At 39.6% G+C, this 20,062-nt stretch overlaps 1 protein-coding gene across 8 annotated transcripts in view; it reads right to left on the bottom strand.

Annotated features, from left to right (window-relative positions):
* Positions 1-20,062, bottom strand: part of epb41l4b (erythrocyte membrane protein band 4.1 like 4B) — a 109,452-nt gene that overhangs the window by 83,056 nt on the left and 6,334 nt on the right. For all 8 annotated transcript variants that reach the window (XM_062062867.1, XM_062062868.1, XM_062062862.1 and 5 more), the window contains exons 2-3: positions 4,458-4,562; positions 4,331-4,373 (exon numbers count right to left, since the gene is read on the bottom strand). In XM_062062867.1, coding sequence (XP_061918851.1) covers positions 4,331-4,373; positions 4,458-4,562 — 148 coding nt within the window. The remainder of the gene's footprint in view (positions 1-4,330; positions 4,374-4,457; positions 4,563-20,062) is intronic.

The following is a 20,062-nucleotide window of genomic DNA, read 5'->3' as shown; positions in this document are numbered from 1 at the left end:
GTGGAGACGCGTTCTCTGGACTGATGAATCACGCTTTGCCATCTGGCAATCTGATGGACGAGTCTGAGTTTGGAGGTTGCTAGGAGAACGGTACATTTCGGACTGCATTGTGCAGAGTGTGAAATTTGGTGGAGGAGGAATTATGGTGTGGGGTTGTTTTTCAGGAGTTGGGCGTGGCCCCTTAAAGGCCTACTGAAATGAATTTGTTTTATTTAAACGGGGATAGCAGATCCATTCTATGTGTCATACTTGATCATTTCGCGATATTGCCATATTTTTGCTGAAAGTATTTAGTAGAGAACAACGACGATAAAGATCGCAACTTTTGGTATCTGATAAAAAAAAGCCTTCCCCCTGCCGGAAGTAGCGTGATGTAGTCAGTTGACAGGCTCCTCACATTTTCCTATTGTTTTCAATGCAGCTGGAGCGATTCGGACCGAGAAAGCGACGATTACCCCATTAATTTGAGCGAGGATGAAAGATTCGTGGATGAGGAACGTTAGAGTGAAAGACTAGAATGAAGTGCAAGACATATCTTTTTTCGCTCTGACCGTAACTTAGGTACAAGCTGGCTCATTGGATTCCACACTCTCTCCTTTTTCTATTGTGGATCACGGATTTGTATTTTAAACCACCTCGGATACTATATCCTCTTGAAAATGAAAATTTAGCGGATGCTAAAGTGCATAGTGCAAAGAGGTCCCCGACTTTCTGCACAGTCAGTTGCTACAGAGCTCCAAACTTCATGTGACCTTCCAATTAGCCCACGTACAGTACGCAGAGAGATTCATGAAATGGGTTTCCATGGCCGAGCAGCTGTATCTAAGCTATACATCACCAAGTCCAATGCAAAGCGTCTGATGCAGTGGTGTAAAGCACGTGGCCACTGGACTCTAGAGCAGTGGAGACGCGTTCTCTGGACTGATGAATCACGCTTTGCCATCTGGCAATCTGATGGACGAGTCTGAGTTTGGAGGTTGCTAGGAGAACGGTACATTTCGGACTGCATTGTGCAGAGTGTGAAATTTGGTGGAGGAGGAATTATGGTGTGGGGTTGTTTTTCAGGAGTTGGGCGTGGCCCCTTAAAGGCCTACTGAAATGAATTTGTTTTATTTAAACGGGGATAGCAGATCCATTCTATGTGTCATACTTGATCATTTCGCGATATTGCCATATTTTTGCTGAAAGTATTTAGTAGAGAACAACGACGATAAAGATCGCAACTTTTGGTATCTGATAAAAAAAAGCCTTCCCCCTGCCGGAAGTAGCGGGATGTAGTCAGTTGACAGGCTCCTCACATTTTCCTATTGTTTTCAATGCAGCTGGAGCGATTCGGACCGAGAAAGCGACGATTACCCCATTAATTTGAGCGAGGATGAAAGATTCGTGGATGAGGAACGTTAGAGTGAAGGACTAGAATGAAGTGCAAGACATATCTTTTTTCGCTCTGACCGTAACTTAGGTACAAGCTGGCTCATTGGATTCCACACTCTCTCCTTTTTCTATTGTGGATCACGGATTTGTATTTTAAACCACCTCGGATACTATATCCTCTTGAAAATGAGAGTCGAGAACGCGAAATGGACATTCACAGTGACTTTTATCTCCACGACAATGCATCGGCGAAGCTCTTTAGCTACTGGGCTAACGTGGTAGCATCGTGCTTAACTGCATATAGAAACAAAATAAATAAATCCCTGACTGGAAGGCTAGACAGAAGATCAACAATACTATTAAACCATGGACATGTAAATACACGGTTAATGCTTTCCAGCCTGGCGAAGGTTAACAATGCTGCTGCTAACAACGCCATTGAAGCTAACTTAGCAACCGGACCTCACAGAGCTATGCTAAAAACATTAGCTATCCACCTACGCCAGCCAGCCCTCATCTGCTCATCAACACCTGTGCTCACCTGCGTTCCAGCGATCGACGGTGCGACGAAGGACTTCACCTGATCACAGATGCGGTCGGCGAGACGGAGGAAGTTAAGGTGAGTTCGCCGGCTAGCGCGTCTGCTATCCATCTCTGTCCTCCTGGCTGTGTTGCTGTAGTCCGCCGCTAATACACCGATCCCACCTACAACTTTCTTCTTTGCAGTCTCCATTGTTCATTAAACAAATTGCAAAAGATTCACCAACACAGATGTCCAGAATACTGTGGAATTTTGAAATGAAAACAGAGCTTTTTTGTATTGTATTCAATGGGGTACCAATACTTCCGTATCAACCGTTTACGTCACGCGCATACGTCATCATATCTAGACGTTTTCAACCGGAAGTGTGGCGGGAAATTTAAAATTGCACTTTATAAGTTAACCCGGCCGTATTGGCATGTGTTGCGATGTTAAGATTTCATCATCGATGTTAAGATTTCATCATTGATATATAAACTATCAGACTGTGTGGTCGGTAGTAGTGGGTTTCAGTAGGCCTTTAATTCCAGTGAAAGGAACTTTGAATGCTCCAGGATACCAAAAAAATGTTGGACAATTCCACACTCCCAACCTTGTGGGAACAGTTTGGTGTGGACCCATTCCTCTTCCAACATGACTGTCGTCGGCGGCGGCGGCGGCGATCACTCGAAACGAGTATGATTGTCCTCCTGTTGGTGGGACTGCCTTCAGGAGAACGCCTGTGCGTGAAATCTTTTAAAGTGGGGAAACTGGTGCACAGACAGCCACCACACTGTCCTTGACAAAGAGAAGGCCAGGGTCCAATGGCATGGAGACCAAGACGATTGGGGGCCCATCTTTGCTGCAGCCTTCTGCCGCCTTTGTGATCGTTGTGGAGCTTCTATGTAACCATCATCCACCCACTCCGCCATTGAGGTCTTTTTCGACGAGGGAGACGTGCAGACTCCACGTCACTTCTTCGCTGTGGGGAGCTGTATCCGGTGGCAAGGGAAACCCAGGATGACCGGCATCTCCTCACAGCTGCAGGAGGCTGCAGGAGGCTGCCGGAGCTCCGGTCTGTCGGAGGACCGCCTATGGTGCGTCTACCAGCACTTGCTTTTCTCTCAGGGTGTGCTCCCCTAGCCTTTTGTCTTCTTCCCAGACTAACCCACAAGGCAGCAGGGAAAAACATGACTGTGCACCAGTGCACAAAGCAAGGTCCATAAAGACATGGATGACAGAGTCTGGTGTGGATGAACTTGACTGGCCTGGAGAGTCCTGAACTGAACCCGATAGAACACCTTTGGGATGAATTTGATCGGAGACTGAGAGCCAGGCCTTCTTGACCAACATCAGTGTGTGACCTCACCAATGTGCTTTTGGAAGAATGGTCAAAATTCCTATAAACACACTCCGCAACCTTGTGGACAGCCTTCCCAGAAGAGTTGAAGCTGTAACAGCTGCAAAAGGTGGACCGACATCATATTGAACCCTATGGGTTAGCACTTCAAGTTCATATGTGAGTCAAGGCAGGTGGCCAAATACTTTTGGCAATATAGTGTATGTAATTATTACGTATATGATGTATCATATTTTGATTTCTATTTACTGTTTTAATTGGTTTTACCCTTTAAAATCGTTTTTAATCATATTTAATTTATATTGTTTTTAATTGTTTTTAATATTGTTGTGCAGCACTTTGGAAACATTTTGTTGTTTAAATGTGCTATATAAATAAAGTGGATTGGATTGGATTGGATATTGTATCTGTTTACATATTCGAAATACATTTATCCATAATCATAACCATAACCATTACATTAACTTATTAAATGTAAAAAATATAGACAATCATAAAACAAACGTGCAATGTTAAACCATTAATGGTAACATAACCAGCGAGCACACCAATCAGAGTCCCCTCACTCATTTCATTGATTTGTCCAATGGTCAAGGTAAAAGAGCTTGTACGGTCAAAATAAATTGCATTATTAATATAAATGCACATGACTAATGTGATAATTTTTTGTGAGTTAACTTGTTCATTTTGACAGCCCTAGTTTTATTTTAATACAAAATTTGAGTTGTGGGGAGCAACAATTTGTTCATGTTTGTTTGGGTTGAGTTAAGCTGTGAAAGTAACGGTTACAAAAAATAGGTAGGTCTTGACCATTTTTCATTTTGTAAAAGTAGCTCTCACAAGAAAAAAAGGTTGGGGACCCCTGTTGTAGTTTGTGCTGTTGCACGTCACCATTGTGCAGCCTGGGATCATGTCCTGTTTCCCTCGTATTACATCAGCCTCTCCATGTTCACACAGCAGAGCAAACAAGGGTACGGCTCCTAATGCTAATCACCACGTCAACATTTGATAATGCGCCACCTGTTCCCGCAATGCACATGTGCCATCTCAGGAAAGAACATAAAAAAATACCTTACCTTTGATCTGTTTCTTGATCTGCTTGGACATATCCAGCCAGTGCTTTTAGGAGAGCAGAAAGGGAAGAATGAGTGTCCTGACATTGTGGATCAAAATAAGATTGTGTGTTTCCCATAAAGGACTCACCGAAACTTGGTCTGTGTCCATATATTGTAGGCCAAAGTAGTCCGCCTCCACCAGATCTATGTGATACATGATTTGGTCAAAAAGGTCCTGGCCTTTGCATTTGCTCTACAACAGAAAAACACAAAAGTGAATTGTTTCCAAAAAGGGTCTTTTTGAGTTTTGAATAACCTGATCTTTTCTTGTTTAACCGACTCTTTCACTGAGATTATTTTGGGTGGTAGGGCTAAAACAGCCCAATTACAAAATTTTTGTAGCACAATCACTTGACAGTGGTGTTTGTATCGTAGATGTGGAGGCCGTGTTCTAACATGGGTGTGTACTAGGGGTGTGAATCTTTGGGTACCGCACCATTTGATCCGATTCTAATTTTTGGGGTGACAACTTAATTCAGAATCGATTCTCGATTCAACACAATTCACGATTCAAACCAATTCTCGTAATGTATTAATTGGTATAGTAATATATTAATATAACAAAACAGGTCACATGTTATAAAACCTCCTCTTTGGTTACTGATGTATGACGTATACGTGCAGCGAGTAAGCAGAGAGATGGCCTTAAAAATTGATTCTTTAAAAAAAAATTAATTAAAAAAATTTATTTTTGAAAATAAATTAAATAAGAATCGCAATTTGTATGTGAATGGTTTTTTTGAGCACTTGTTAAGGCCAACCAGTTTGGCTGGGCCAAGTGTATGTTGGCTCACTCCCTGACAACTACAAGAGTACTGCTGGCTATCGAATTGATAGCCCAGGCTTTTAGGTCGGTAGTCGGAATGCTCACCTCTAACAGCAGTGACCTGGGTTTGGGCTATCGGAAAAAACAAAACGCAGCCGAGAGAGAGTACACGGCTACACTAATTTTGTCGCGTGTCAACCACAATAAAAATGTTGTACATAAACAAATCCAATACTAATCAATAATAATAATAATGGATTAGATTTATATAGCGCTTTTCTAGACACTCCAAAGCGCTTCACAGAGAAGTGAGAACGCATCATTCATTCACTCCACATTCACACCAGGTGGTAAGCTACATTTGTAGCCACAGCTGCCCTAGGGTAGACTGACGGAAGCGTGGCTGCCAATTTGCGACTACAGCCCCTCCGACCACCACCCATCATTCATTCACCAGTGTGAGAGGCACTGGGGGCAAGGGTGAAGTGTCCTGCCCCAGGACACAACGGCAGTGATTTGGATGGCAAGAAGCGGGGAGCGAACCTGCAACCATCAAATTCCTGGCACGGCCGCTCGACCCACCACACTGCCCCCAATGGGGCAATTTTGGTAGTTGCTGTGGTAGAATGCAGGTTTTCTTGAACGAAAAAAAAAAGTAACTACATTTTAATGCTCTGTAACTAGTCGGTGGTAGAAATGTTGTTTTCGTTTAATGCTGCTTAGTGATAACGATGAAATTGACGATACTTGTTGACATAAATGACCTCTTTGGCTCTCAAATATTATATCGACAAAAGCGGCCAACAATGTGTGTTAAATGTTGACTTAAACAGGCACTTTTTAGATGGGTGTTCCTATCAGGGTTTTATGCTGCTGATTCTGATAACTATCATCCAAGCGTAAGATCGGCTGATATCGATATCGATCAAATGTATGGACTGTAAAGTTTTCTATTTATTTAAGGGGAGTGCTATTGACAGTTAAACAATATCAACACAGTATTTGAACTAGTTCCTTATTCTTTTTTATTTCATACAATTTTCAATAGTACAATATTGAAATAGTACCATTTGATGGCCCTTTGGTGTGATATTGTACGCAGGCATGACGTACTTCTTCCTGAAAATAGCATAATATCTGTGTAAAATGTGTTGGTTAGAGATTTGTTATTGACAAAACGCTTGTATATTCAGTTATTATGGTCCCAGCACCTCAACCCCTAGTAAGAGGCAGTGGAAGTTTGAAGTTCCTTGGAGTAGCCCAGTCGATCGAGCTGGATTCGGCTGTGTATCTGGCAACCTCAGTCAGGGATATATATATATATATATATATATATATATATATATATATATATATATATATATATATATATATATATATATATATATATATATATATATATATATATATATATATATATATATATAAATAATATATATATATATATATATATATATACATATATATATATATATATATATATATATATATATATATATATATATATATATATATATATATATACATATATATATATATATATATATATATATATTTATTAGATATATATAGCACACTTTCCCCGCGCGCGATGATGTCACGTTATCGATGAGAAAATGCATTTTTAGACAATATGATTTGCCTGAGCGGCTAGGAGACACCATGAGTAGCAAGCGGTACAAAGTGGATAAGAAAAGACAGAATTTTTTTTTTTTTTTTTTTTTATACTTAGGACTTCCCGCGGGCCTGATTTTGGACGCTGGTGGGCCTGATTTTGGACGCTGGCGGGCCGGATTCGGCCCGCGGGCCGTAGTTTGGGAACCCCTGCTTAAGACACTAAGAAATGCAGTTTATTTGCCGTAATGGAGGTGATTATTATTAACTTGGGCGAGCGGCTCCACAATGTATATGAAAACCCTCAATTAGCTGCTAGCCACTGGTCAGCCGGGGACTAACAAGTCCAAACTTCCTGTTGAGTGTAAGAGGAAATCAGAAGTATTAAAGGATTGGGGACATGAGGGGAGGGCAGGGAGAAAGAGAAAAAAAAAATCAGCCATAAGTAGAAATACCCTTGCTCATTCTGCAAGCGCATATTCTGATTGAAGTCATGACCTGGATCCTATTTGGGACCATGAAGCGGCGACAGCAGGACAAAAATGACCCAGTCCCACATGGTAAACGACTAATAAGCTTTTACTGGCTGGGCAGTCACCTGTGTCTGGGCCACCAGGGAAATATGAAGACATGAGCAAACTTGTTGCAACACACATCTGTGACTAATCCGTGCCGCTCTGATGAGCCTTGTGTCACTTTGCGTTATTTGTTGCCGCTGCGATACCTCAGCAGAACCCTCGCACTGTTATGGTTGTTGTTCTAGCCACTGTTGTTGAGTCTTACCTGAACACACACACATACACACACAAAAAGATGCTGGAGAAGCGTGAGGTGACGCAGACGCAACCTTCAAAAAACATCTTACAAAAAGCCACTTACGCATGCATACCCACACACTCGCTCATCATCCACTCCACTCGTGTGTGTGCGCGTGTGTGCGCGTGAGTGATACATCAAATCAGATCAGGGAGTCGGGGAATTGAGAAAGAATGGAGGAGGCGAAGAGAGTGTACAACAAGATTAAGATGGCACTAGGAGGGAAGACAAGGGTAATTCTGAGGGGAAAGCAGGTGAGGAGATTAGTTGGATTCAAGTTGTAAGGGTGAATTTCCCCATAATCAAAACCGGTAAGTGATGTCGTCATCTGGCATGGCATAGTCGATATAACCACACTGTCAGTGCACTTTTGTTTGGCTCTATGAAAGCAACACTTATAACCACTAATAGGAGAGTACCACTGGTGGTACACAGGCTCATCTGCACCAGAGATGTGTTAATCACAATGGTACATCACATTAAGAGTGCCCCAACTTAACAGTATTTTGAAATAAGAGTGGTATCATGGCTAACTGTTATGCATTAAGTTGTAACAAGCACCTCCGGCATTAGTTGGTGTAGCAAATGTCACAGTGAACTCTGTTAGAGCCGCCAAAACATCTGGGGCCGTACTTATCAAGCTTCTTAGAGTGCCATTTTACACTTAAGTCCTGAGAATTTGCGTAATTTAGTCCTACTCTCAAACTTAAGAATAAAAGCTTTTTATCAACGTTCTTAAGTCTAAGAATCACTCCTACTCTCCACGATATTTAAGAGACCTTCAGAGGTGTCTTAAGTGGTTAGGAGTTGCCAGCAGGGGATGGCACTGAGGCGAGAGAGACGTGCGCGAACGTTCAGGGAACGGAACAATGTTTTTTGGTTTTTTTTATGACGAGCAGCTGATCAAACGGTATCGTTTAGACAGAGCGGATATTATTTTTGTCACAGATTTAATACTTTTCGATTCTTTGTTGATTTCTGCATGTGGCTGCAGTGGGCTAGTATATATAGAGCCACCCACACCAGTTTCAAATTAGTTGCCTAATTAATGAATTGGAAAGAAAATGTTATGACAGTAGCGTATGTGTGTGGCCGTGAGGTGAGTGACGTCAGTGAGTGTGTGGGCGATAGAAGAGAGGGAGCGGTAGCGTGAGTGCCGGCGGGGACTAGTTTGTTTTGTTTTATTTTGTAGTTTATTGTCAAAATATACACTCCCATTGTCCACTTAAATATTTCCAAGATATTTCTTTATTCTTAGACAACGGATTCCCTTCCGTGATTGGTCATTTCTATGGACACAGAAATGACGTCACCTAAAATTCCGTTTACGGCACATAGTAATGTCGTAATTCAGCTCCGAGTGTGACACTTAAGATTCAGTCCTACACTTCGCTGAAAGTGTGAGTAAGACGCTTGATAACTAACTTTTAAGTGCAGCTTTCAGCGAAGAATTTATTTACTCTTAAGTCAACTCTTAGCAGACTTCTTAGGAGTAATTCTAAGAAGCTTGATAAGTACGGCCCCTGGTCTCACTCGTTAGCATTAGCTTATTGCTATAGATCAAATCAAATCAGATCAAATCAACTTTATTTATAAAGCACATTTAAAATTTACCACATGGGTAGCCAAAGTGCTGTACAATGGGCAGGTTAAAAGATAATAAGAGAACCGAGCAAACACAACACAACACAAACAGAGCACGATAAAGAAATAAAGAAATAAAATAAATAAAACATAAAACATAAACGTAACTTTGTTTTTCCAACCATAGGTAGGAAGAAAAGTGAGTGTGAAGGACAGTACTGAGAAGAAGTAGATGATATTCATTGATTGAATAAAATAAATCACCAAAAACATGACGTGTAGCTAACTTGGTTAAAATAATATCTAAGCGGCGGACATTTATCCATGAAAAAATGGACAAGCTGCTGATGGTGTGTTTGATTGAGATGCATCTGCGTAGAAGTCCTATCTCCAAGATATACAAGATATAATGATCAGGCTTTACACTATCATTACATTACTTAAACCTACCTTAGTTGTTTGTAGTACATTCTATTGTTTTGATTTTCATACAATATTTCTTATCTAAAAGTTTTTTTTTTTTTTTAAAAAGGCATGTTACATGTTAATATTGTGTTGTTTTGGAGGGACCAAGCATCAATTAAATTGATTTCTATTATTTCAAAAGGAGACGTTGATTTGCGGGGGGTGCTGCAGCCTATCTCAGCTGCACACGGGTGGAAGGCAGGGTACACCCTGGACAAGCGGTAAAAAATGAATGGATGGACGTTGATTTGTGATACAAAAGTTGAGACAAGAGATTATATACCAGGACCAGTGAAGCTTGTAAATTGAGATACTACTGTATATAGGAAATATACAGGTGAAACTTTAAAAAATAGAATATCTTGCAAAAGTACATTGATGTCAGCAATTCAACTTCAAATGTGAAACTAATAAGTGATATAAACACATTACATTCAAATTGAGATATGTCAAGTCTTTATTTGTTGTAATTTAAAACAAACCCAAATTTTCTGTGATTTTCAGGTCATAAACTGTAAGCCATAATCATCAAAATTATACCAAAAGAAGGCTTGATATATATTGTGTTGCATGTTATGAGCCTATGTCATGTTTTAGTTTCACCTTGTAAATCTAATTGCTGGAATGAACGAACCTTTGCACAATATTAAAATAATTTGAGATTCACCCGTTTTTGTGAAATATGCATGAAGTAATTGTACAAACAAGGGGAGTAACGGTACACACTGCTCTGTGCGTACCTTAATTTCAGTTTAATAAGGGAAACAAATGCAGCTTTGAGCTTTGAATATCTAATAGAAAAGCGCTATATAAATCTAATCCATTATCATTATTATTATCAAAACATAGCTTTGTGTAATATAGGAGTGTCTTAAGATAGTCAACCATTTTTAAACCTCCTGTTCTAACATCCTAAGAAATACGTTTTATTTTTTTCCAAATTCAGTTTCTTAGAATTCCGTTTTTTTTTACCTTATTCACTAATTTTACCACCATAGAGTGTGTGCCTTTTGTGTAATAAATACAAAGTCAGAGCATTAAATGCAAAGATCTTTACATTTAGATAGATAGATAGATAGATAGATAGATAGATAGATAGATAGATAGATAGATAGATAGATAGATAGATAGATAGATAGATAGATAGATAGATAGATAGATAGATAGATAGATAGATAGATAGATGGTATTTTTATTTTATTTTATTTTTTTTGTCATAAAGAAATACAATCATGTGTGCTTACGGGCTGTATCCCTGCAGACTGTATTGATCTATATTTATGTATAATGTATATATTGTGTATATACCGACCCTGCCTTCTCCGGGTCAAAACTCCGGTTTACTTGTTTTTTATCGATTATCGCTTTCCGCCGGTGTTGTGTTTTGTTAATATTCACCGAGTCAAATTTCCGTCCCCGTTTATTGCGTTTCTATTGGTCGACCTCAAAGTAATTAACTTTCTGGTACAATGTCTTAAATTTTGATTCGCCGAAAGTTTTATCAATCACAAATACTGCATTTCCGGTATTAGGACTCCCGCGGGCTAAGAAAAAGAACACCTTTACGGCCGGGTGCACTGATTTTCAAAGATCCAGCCTCAACAGGCACCAAGAAACATCATGTTACATCCTGCTTGTCTGCTCCCAGACCATGGTCGAGGAGCTCAGGGGAGACGTTCCCTCCAGGGCCGATGTATAGTTGGGGGTAACACCCTCCACTTTACCCGGCAGTGGGTCCCTACAGTTCCGTTCTTTGGTCGGAATGACGAGGCCGTTGATTTGTTACTCTTTATTTATGTTTTCCACAAAGCCAACCGGACATCCACCATGCTATTAACACTCCTGAACATGCTAGCGCTCCCTCTCCTAACTTGCCCACTCACTTTACACACTTCACTCACACCACATATTGCCATTCTTAAAGGGCAACACACAGCTTATGGCCATCACAAAATAACACGGTTCAACATCTCATTGACTGCCTGCACGACATCAAAGCCTGGCTTTCAGCTAACTTCCTGAGCCTAAATGCAGACAAAACAGAAGTTATGTTGTTTGGCCCAAGTCGCTCTCCCTCCCCCAACGTTGTCCCCGTATCTCAGCGACTGTGTCACAAACCTGGGGGTAAAGTTCGACTCAGATTTTAAATTCAAAAAACAAATCAGCAGCGTCGTACAAAAAAGCTTTTATCAATTACGCCAAATAGCGAAAGTGAAACCGCTTCTATCAGGACATGATCTTGAGAAATTAATCCACGCCTTTATCTCGACTCGTCTAGACTACTGCAATGCCCTGTATGTAGGCATTAGCCAGGCCTCCCTCGCCCGCCTGCAGCTCATGCAGAACTCTGCTGCTCGTCTGCTAACACAGACCCTCAGACGTGAGCACATCACCCCTATATTAGCGTCCCTTCACTGGCTCCCTGTGCGTTACCGAATCAATTTTAAAATCCTTCTATTTGTTTTTAAATGTCTAAACAACCTCGCTCCAACTTATCTCTCTGATCTCCTTCAGCCTTACTGCCACACCCGATCCCTAAGATCAGCTGATCAGCTGCTATTAACGGTCCCTGACACAAGGCCGAAGCTTAGAGGTGACAGAGCTTTCGCCGCTGCTGCTAACAAGCTCTGGAACGACCTACCTCTGAGTGTTGGACAGGCCTCCTCTCTTCCTGTTTTTAAATCTCTCTTAAAAACATACTTTTATTCCATGGCTTTTAACACTGAGTGATCTCCATACTGCTATGGCGCCCCATAATACACCTGCTGTGAACCTGTTTTTATGTTTTATTTATTTTATTTATTTATTTTTTATCGTGTTCTGTTTGTATTGTGTTTGCTCGGTTCTCTTGTTGTCTTTTGGCCTGCCCATTGTACAGCACTTTGGCTACCCCTGTGGTGGATTTTAAATGTGCTTTATAAATAAAGTTGATTTGATTTGATTTGATTTGATCACGTAACCAGAGATGAAATGCTAAAGGCATTGAGAGCTACTGTATTAAATTACATTGAAACTAACTTGCAAATTTCTAACTTTGTTGGAGTTATTTGCCATGAAAGTATAGATGTGGCGGTTTTTAAATGACTGATGATCTACATACAGGTGAGAATAATCAATTCATGCATAAAAATGTGTTTTCTTTTGTATTATTTTTTTAATGAATTAAGTAACGTTTATGACAACCTTTTTCCAAACCACAATATAGAATGTGAGATATAACAGGATAATGCATACATTTATCATTTGTTTTCCAAACGGTTACAAAAAAGTGGGCCCCCAAAAATTTACTGTGGGACCCTATTTTAAAAATTCCAAGCGCCAACACTGCATACATACAGAGCTATGTGCAAGTAGGCAGATATTAGATAATAAAGTGATTGTGGTGTATGGCACATAATAGGACGACAGATCAAAAATATACTACAGCTACTGTATATAAATGGTCCTTGTCCGGGGTGTCACCACCTCTAAAGTTATGGTACTTCCGTACAATAAAGTAATAAAGTTTAAAGTTCTGACTCATTGTCAATAAGCTACTAATAACAATGCTTTAGCAGCCGCAACATTAATGCTGTCACAACTACGACTCTTGCTGGCCTACAGCCCAAGGTAATGGCACAATTCTCAAATTATGTGGGCTCTATCAATTAACGATTGCCTGCGCAACGCCATTTTGCCAAGAGGATTATTTGTAACATGTACATTTTCAGAATGTGCTTGTTCTATTTTTGATCGAAGTAAAAAAGGAAAAAATTTTGAAGTTGTCTTTATTTTTAAATTATTATGCCATGATTTTACCAGTCCGGCCCGCGTGGGAATATATTTTACTCCATGCGGCCCCTGAGCTAAAATGAGTTTGACACCCCTGGTCTAGATAGTCTACTTCAGTGTTCCCCAACCACCGGGCCGCGGCCCGGTACCGGTCCGTGGATCGATTGGTACCGGGCCGCACAGGAAATTAAAAATTAAAAATTAAAAAATTAAAAAATTAAATTTTTTAAATTTTTTTTATTAAACCAACATAAAAAACACAAGATACACTTACAATTAGTGCACCAACCCAAAAAATCTCCCTCCCCCATTTACACTCATTCACACTCATTTGCACAAAAGGGTTGTTTCTTTCTGTTATTAATATTTCTGGTTCCTACATTATATATCAATATAGATCAATACAGTCTGCAGGGATACAGTCCGTAAGCACACATGATTGTATTTTTTTATGACAAAAATAAATAAATAAATACCATATTTTAAATATTAAAATATATTATACTTTTATATATATTATATAGGGCTGCAACAACTAATCGATTAAATCGATTATAAAAGTAGTTGCCGATTAATTTAGTCATCGATTCGTTGGATCTATGCTATGCGCATGCGCAGAGGCTACTTTTAATTTTTTAATTTTTAATATATATATATTTTTTTATAAACCTTTATTTATAAACTGCAACATTTACAAACAGCTGAGAAACAATAATCAAAATAAGTATGGTGCCAGTATGCTGTTTTTTTTTCAATAAAATACTGGAAAGGATATAAATGTAGTTTGTCTCTTTTATCCGATTATTAATCGATTAATCGAAGTAATAATCGACAGTTTGATCGATTGTCAAATTAGTTGTTAGTTGCAGCCCTAATATTATATACATTATATAAAAAGTCTGCTTACAATGGGCCGTTCAATATTGCCTATAAAGCTCCTAAAAAAACATCCATACACCTCTATCAGGGTTTTATAAACATGATGTACAAACCCCGTTTCCATATGAGTTGGGAAATTGTGTTAGATGTAAATATAAACGGAATACAGGGACGGCGTGGCGAAGTTGGTAGAGTGGCCGTGCCAGCAATCGGAGGGTTGCTGGTTACTGGGGTTCAATCCCCACCTTCTACCATCCTAGTCACGTCCGTTGTGTCCTTGGGCAAGACACTTCACCCTTGCTCCTGATGGCTGCTGGTTAGCACCTTGCATGGCAGCTCCCGCCATCAGTGTGTGAATGTGTGTGTGAATGGGTGAATGTGGAAATACTGTCAAAGCGCTTTGAGTACCTTGAAGGTAGAAAAGCGCTATACAAGTATAACCCATTTATTATTTATTCATACAATGATTTTCAAATCATTTTCAACCCATATTCAGTTGAATATGCTACAAAGACAACATATTTGATGTTCAAACTGATAAAAAAAAATTTTTTTTGCAAATAATCATTAACTTTAGAATTTGATGCCAGCAACACGTGACAAAGAAGCTGGGAAAGGTGGCAATAAATACTGATAAAGTTGAGGAATGCTCATCAAACACTTATTTGGAACATCCCACAGGTGAACAGGCAAATTGTGAACAGGTGGGTGCCATGATTGGGTGTAAAAGTAGATTCCATGAAATTCTCAGTCATTCACTAAACAAGGATGGGGCGAGGGTCACCACTTTGTCAACAAATGTGTGAACAAATTGTTGAACAGTTTAAGAAAAACCTTTCTCAACCAGCTATTGCAAGGAATTCAGGGATTTCACCATCTACGGTCCGTAATATCATCAAAGGGTTCAGAGAATCTGGAGAAATCACTGCACGTAAGCAGCTAAGCCCGTGACCTTCGATCCCTCAGGCTGTACTGCATCAACAAGCGACATCAGTGTGTAAAGGATATCACCACATGGGCTCAGGAACACTTCAGAAACCCACTGTCAGTAACTACAGTTGGTCGCTACATCTGTAAGTGCAAGTTAAAACTCTCCTATGCAAGGCGAAAAACGTTTATCAACAACACCCAGAAACGCCGTCGGCTTCGCTGGGCCTGAGCTCATCTAAGATGGACTGATACAAAGTGGAAAAGTGTTCTGTGGTCTGACGAGTCCACATTTCAAATTGTTTTTGGAAATTGTGGACGTCGTGTCCTCCGGACCAAAGAGGAAAAGAACCATCCGTATTGTTATAGGCGCAAAGTTGAAAAGCCAGCATCTGTGATGGTATGAGGGTGTATTAGTGCCCAAGACACGGGTAACTTACACATCTGTGAAGGCGCCATTAATGCTGAAAGGTACATACAAGTTTTGGAGCAACATTTGTTGCCATCCAAGCATTGTTACCAGAAGACAACGCCAAGCCACGTGTTACATCAACGTGGCTTCATAGTAAAAGAGTGCGGGTACTAGACTGGCCTGCTTGTAGTCCAGACCTGTCCCCCATTGAAAATGTGTGGCGCTTTATGAAGCCTAAAATACCACAACGGAGACCCCCGGACTGTTGAACGGCAAGCTGTACATCAAGCAAGAATGGGAAAGAATTCCACCTGAGAAGCTTAAAAAATGTGTCTCCTCAGTTCCCAAACATTTACTGAGTGTTGTTAAAAGGAAAGGCCATGTAACACAGTGGTGAACATGCCCTTTCCCAACTACTTTGGCACGTGTTGCAGCCATGAAATTCTAAGTTAGTTATTATTTGCAAAAAAAAAAAAAAGTTTATGAGTTTGAAAATCAAATATCTTGTCTTTGTAGTGCATTTAATTGAATATGGGTTGAAAAGGATTTGCAAATCATTGTATTCCGTTTATATTTACATCTAACACAATTTCCCAACTCATATGGAAACAGGGTTTGTAAGTATATATGTAATGTAGTAACAAGCACATTTATAATAACATTTAATGTTTATGTATTTTGATTATCTTATTATTTATTATTATTTAAAAAACGCATCAGGACGTTTCCTTTTTTCCCCATCACTGATTATTACTCATTGCAGACTTTATGAGAGCCAACAAACATAACAAAACATCACTTACTGTGCAAGGTCTGCAGTCATTAGGATGCCGACTGCTAGGATGTTCATATATTCCCATTTAGATAAAAAATGGGAATAATAATAATCTTCGCAAAGAAATGGGGTGGGGTCAGGGGAACAAGCGCTTTATGGTGATCAAAGTGTCCCAACTGGTCGGATTAGCCATCTACTTGGCTTTTAACCAACTAATACTTGGTTAATATGCAAGTCACAAAATGTAAATTGAGTATTGTTGGCGCTTTTTGACTGGTTATTTATCGAATTTTATGGGGGGAATAGTGAAGCTCCTATTGGCTCCGCTGTAAGCTGACTTTTATTTATGTTTCTTTAACATTTGAATGCATTAAAAAAAATCCATCCGTCGTCATGTCTTTCATAACGATTGTGAACGATAGGCAAAATTCCCAAAAAAGTGCAGTTTCCCTTTGAGTCGGTCATGTTTAGGTCACCAACCCTTCTATAGTATGTCGACCAACTCATTAAAGGCCTACAGAAATGAATTTTTTTTATTTAAACGGGGATAGCAGATCCATTCTATGTGTCATACTTGATCATTTCGCGATATTGCCATATTTTTGCTGAAAGGATTTAGTAGAGAATAACGACGATAAAGATCGCAACTTTTGGTATCTGATAAAAAAAAAAGCCTTGCCCCTACCGGAAGTAGCGTGACGTAGTCAGTTGAAAGGCTCCTCATATTTTCCTATTGTTTTCAATGCAGCTAGAGCGATTCGGACCGAGAAAGCGACGATTACCCCATTAATTTGAGCGAGGATGAAAGATTTGTGGATGAGGAACATTAGAGTGAAGGACTATAATGCAGTGCAAGACATATCTTTTTTCGCTCTGACCGTAACTTAGGTACAAGCTGGCTCATTGGATTCCACACTCTGTCCTTTTTCTATTGTGGATAACGGATTTGTATTTTAAACCACCTCGGATACTATATCCTCTTGAAAATGAGAGTAGAGAACGCGAAATGGACATTCACAGTGACTTTTATCCCCACGACAATACATCGACGAAACACTTTAGCTACGGAGCTAACGTGATAGCATCGTGCTTAACTGCATATAGAAACAAAATAAATAAATCCCTGACTGGAAGGATAGACAGAAGATCAACAATACTATTAAACCATGGACATGTAAATACACGGTTAATGCTTTCTAGCCTGGCGAAGGTTAACAATGCTGTTGCTAACGACGCCATTGAAGCTAACTTAGCAACCGGACCTCACAGAGCTATGCTAAAAACATTAGCTATCCACCTACGCCAGCCAGCCCTCATCTGCTCATCAACACCCGTGCTCACCTGCGTTCCAGCGATCGACGGTGCGACGAAGGACTTCACCCGATCACAGATTCGGTCGGCGAGACGGAGGAAGTTAAGGTGAGTTCGGCGGCTAGCGCGTCTGCTATCCATCTCTGCCCTTCTGGCTGTGTTGCTGTAGTCCGCCGCTAATACACCGATCCCACCTACAACTTTCTTCTTTGCAGTCTCCATTGTTCATTAAACAAGTTGCAAAAGATTCACCAACACAGATGTCCAGAATAGTGTGGAATTTTGAAATGAAAACAGAGCTTTTTTGTATTGTATTCAATGGGGTACCAATACTTCTAGCAACCGTTTACGTCACGCGCATACGTCATCATATCTAGACGTTTTCAACCGGAAGTGTGGTGGGAAATTTAAAATTGCACTTTATAAGTTAACCCGGCCGTATTGGCATGTGTTGCAATGTTAAGATTTCATCATTGATATATAAACTATCAGACTGCGTGGTCGGTAATAGTGGGTTTCAGTAGGCCTTTAAGTCCTGATTTTTAAAAAAATGCAAAATGCTAGCGGGTATTTTTCCAATAAATAACAATTTTCAAACAAAAATATAAAATGTATACAATGTAGGGTTGTCCTGATAACAATATATTGGTATGTATTTCGATACATTTTGATAGTTTTCCAAGATAAAGGAGACTACGGCTGGGCGATATATTGATATACTCGATATATCGCGTGTTTGTCTCTGTGCGATATAGAAAATGACTATATCGTGATATTCGAGTATACGTTCTCACGCAGTTGCTTTTAGCTGCGGGTATTACACTGCATGCGTTTCCCACTCTTTGTTGTCTCTCCTTCTCACAGAGACTTAAAACAAGCGCACCTTCTTCATCTTTACTCACATACAGTACGTGCAACGTCACACGCTCCTGCAGAGCAGACAGGTAGCGACATGGTAACGTTAGCTGTGATGCTAACGGTGCGGTGCGGGTGGTAATACGAGAGAAAGAAGGTGCGAATCTGGTAACAAATGAAGGAATAATTAATTCCCAAGAAAACCGCACAGGGTCCACAGTCTGCCGGTGGTTTGGCTTCAAGCGGGAAGATGTAGAACAATTATGCGGCAAAAGCGTTGCTACAAAAAGTAGCACCACTGCTAATATGTAGCATCATTTGAAAAGTCACCCGCTAGAGAATAAGGAGTGCTTCAAACTCTGCATGACAATATCTCCTTTCGGTGCCACACCAACAAAATGCCGAAGCAACTATTTCCAGATCAACACTGTATGAAAAAAATTGTCAACAACAGAAGGAGATAACGTCCGCAGGAACCTACCACATAGCTCATTTTTATTTGACACTTATTGAAATATCTTGTGTGACATCATGCACAAAAGTGCACTTAATTTGTTTTAAACTATTGAAGTGGCTTTCTGTACAAAAAGTGCACTTTAATTTAGTGTTGTTTTGATATGTCATCTTAGTGACATGCACAAAAGTGCACTCACAGCTTGTTTTAAAATCTTGCACTTTCTGTTTTGGAAATGACATGAATGTTTGTGCCACTGCTTATTAGCTGTTTAATAAATACAGTTTTGGTAAATTGACTTAGTTGTGATTTCCCTCTCTGCATGAAAGTTTAAAATAAGCATATATTAATGAATATGAACAATAATGTTTTAATGTAGACACATAGAATCATCATACTGCTGTGATTATATGCATCAAGTGTTCATTCAAGGCTAAGGCAAAATATCGAGATATATATCGTGTATCGTGACATGGCCTAAAAATATCGAGATATTAATAAAAGGCCATATCGCCCAGCCCTAAAGGAGACCACAAAAAATGTCTTTGTTGGTTTTATTTTAACAGAAAATCTTATGATACATTCAACATATGTTTCTTATTGCAGTCGAATAACAATTTTGGCATTAAATAACATAGTGAACAAACTAAGACTTTGACAATTTCTCCTTATCGGTAAGAAAGCAAACAAAGGCTGCTAACGTATGCAGTAACATATTGCGTCATTTCTGATTGTATTATTTTGTCAATATTATGAGGGACAAGCGGTGGAAAATGGATTATTAATTTACTTGTTCATTCACTGTTAATATCTGGTTAATTTCTGTTTTAACTAGTGCTGTCAACGTTAACGCATGTGATTAATAAAAATAAATTATCGTGTTATCAAATATGAATGAAAATGTTATGTCTTAACCCGAAAGACGCGCACAATTGTTACACGGTCTGTGATTGCAAGGAGGGGCAGCAAATTTCGCTTCAAAACAGAACTTAGGCTAAAACTGAGGTAACTTGTTGGTATTGCAACGACAAACGTTCTTATCATCGGCGCACATCAAGTTTAAA

Source organism: Entelurus aequoreus, linkage group LG11 (genome assembly GCF_033978785.1).
Source record: "Entelurus aequoreus isolate RoL-2023_Sb linkage group LG11, RoL_Eaeq_v1.1, whole genome shotgun sequence".
NCBI lineage: Eukaryota > Metazoa > Chordata > Actinopteri > Syngnathiformes > Syngnathidae > Entelurus > Entelurus aequoreus.
The sequence above is the reverse complement of the archived record's forward strand: the minus strand, read 5'-3'. Positions and strand labels throughout refer to the sequence as shown.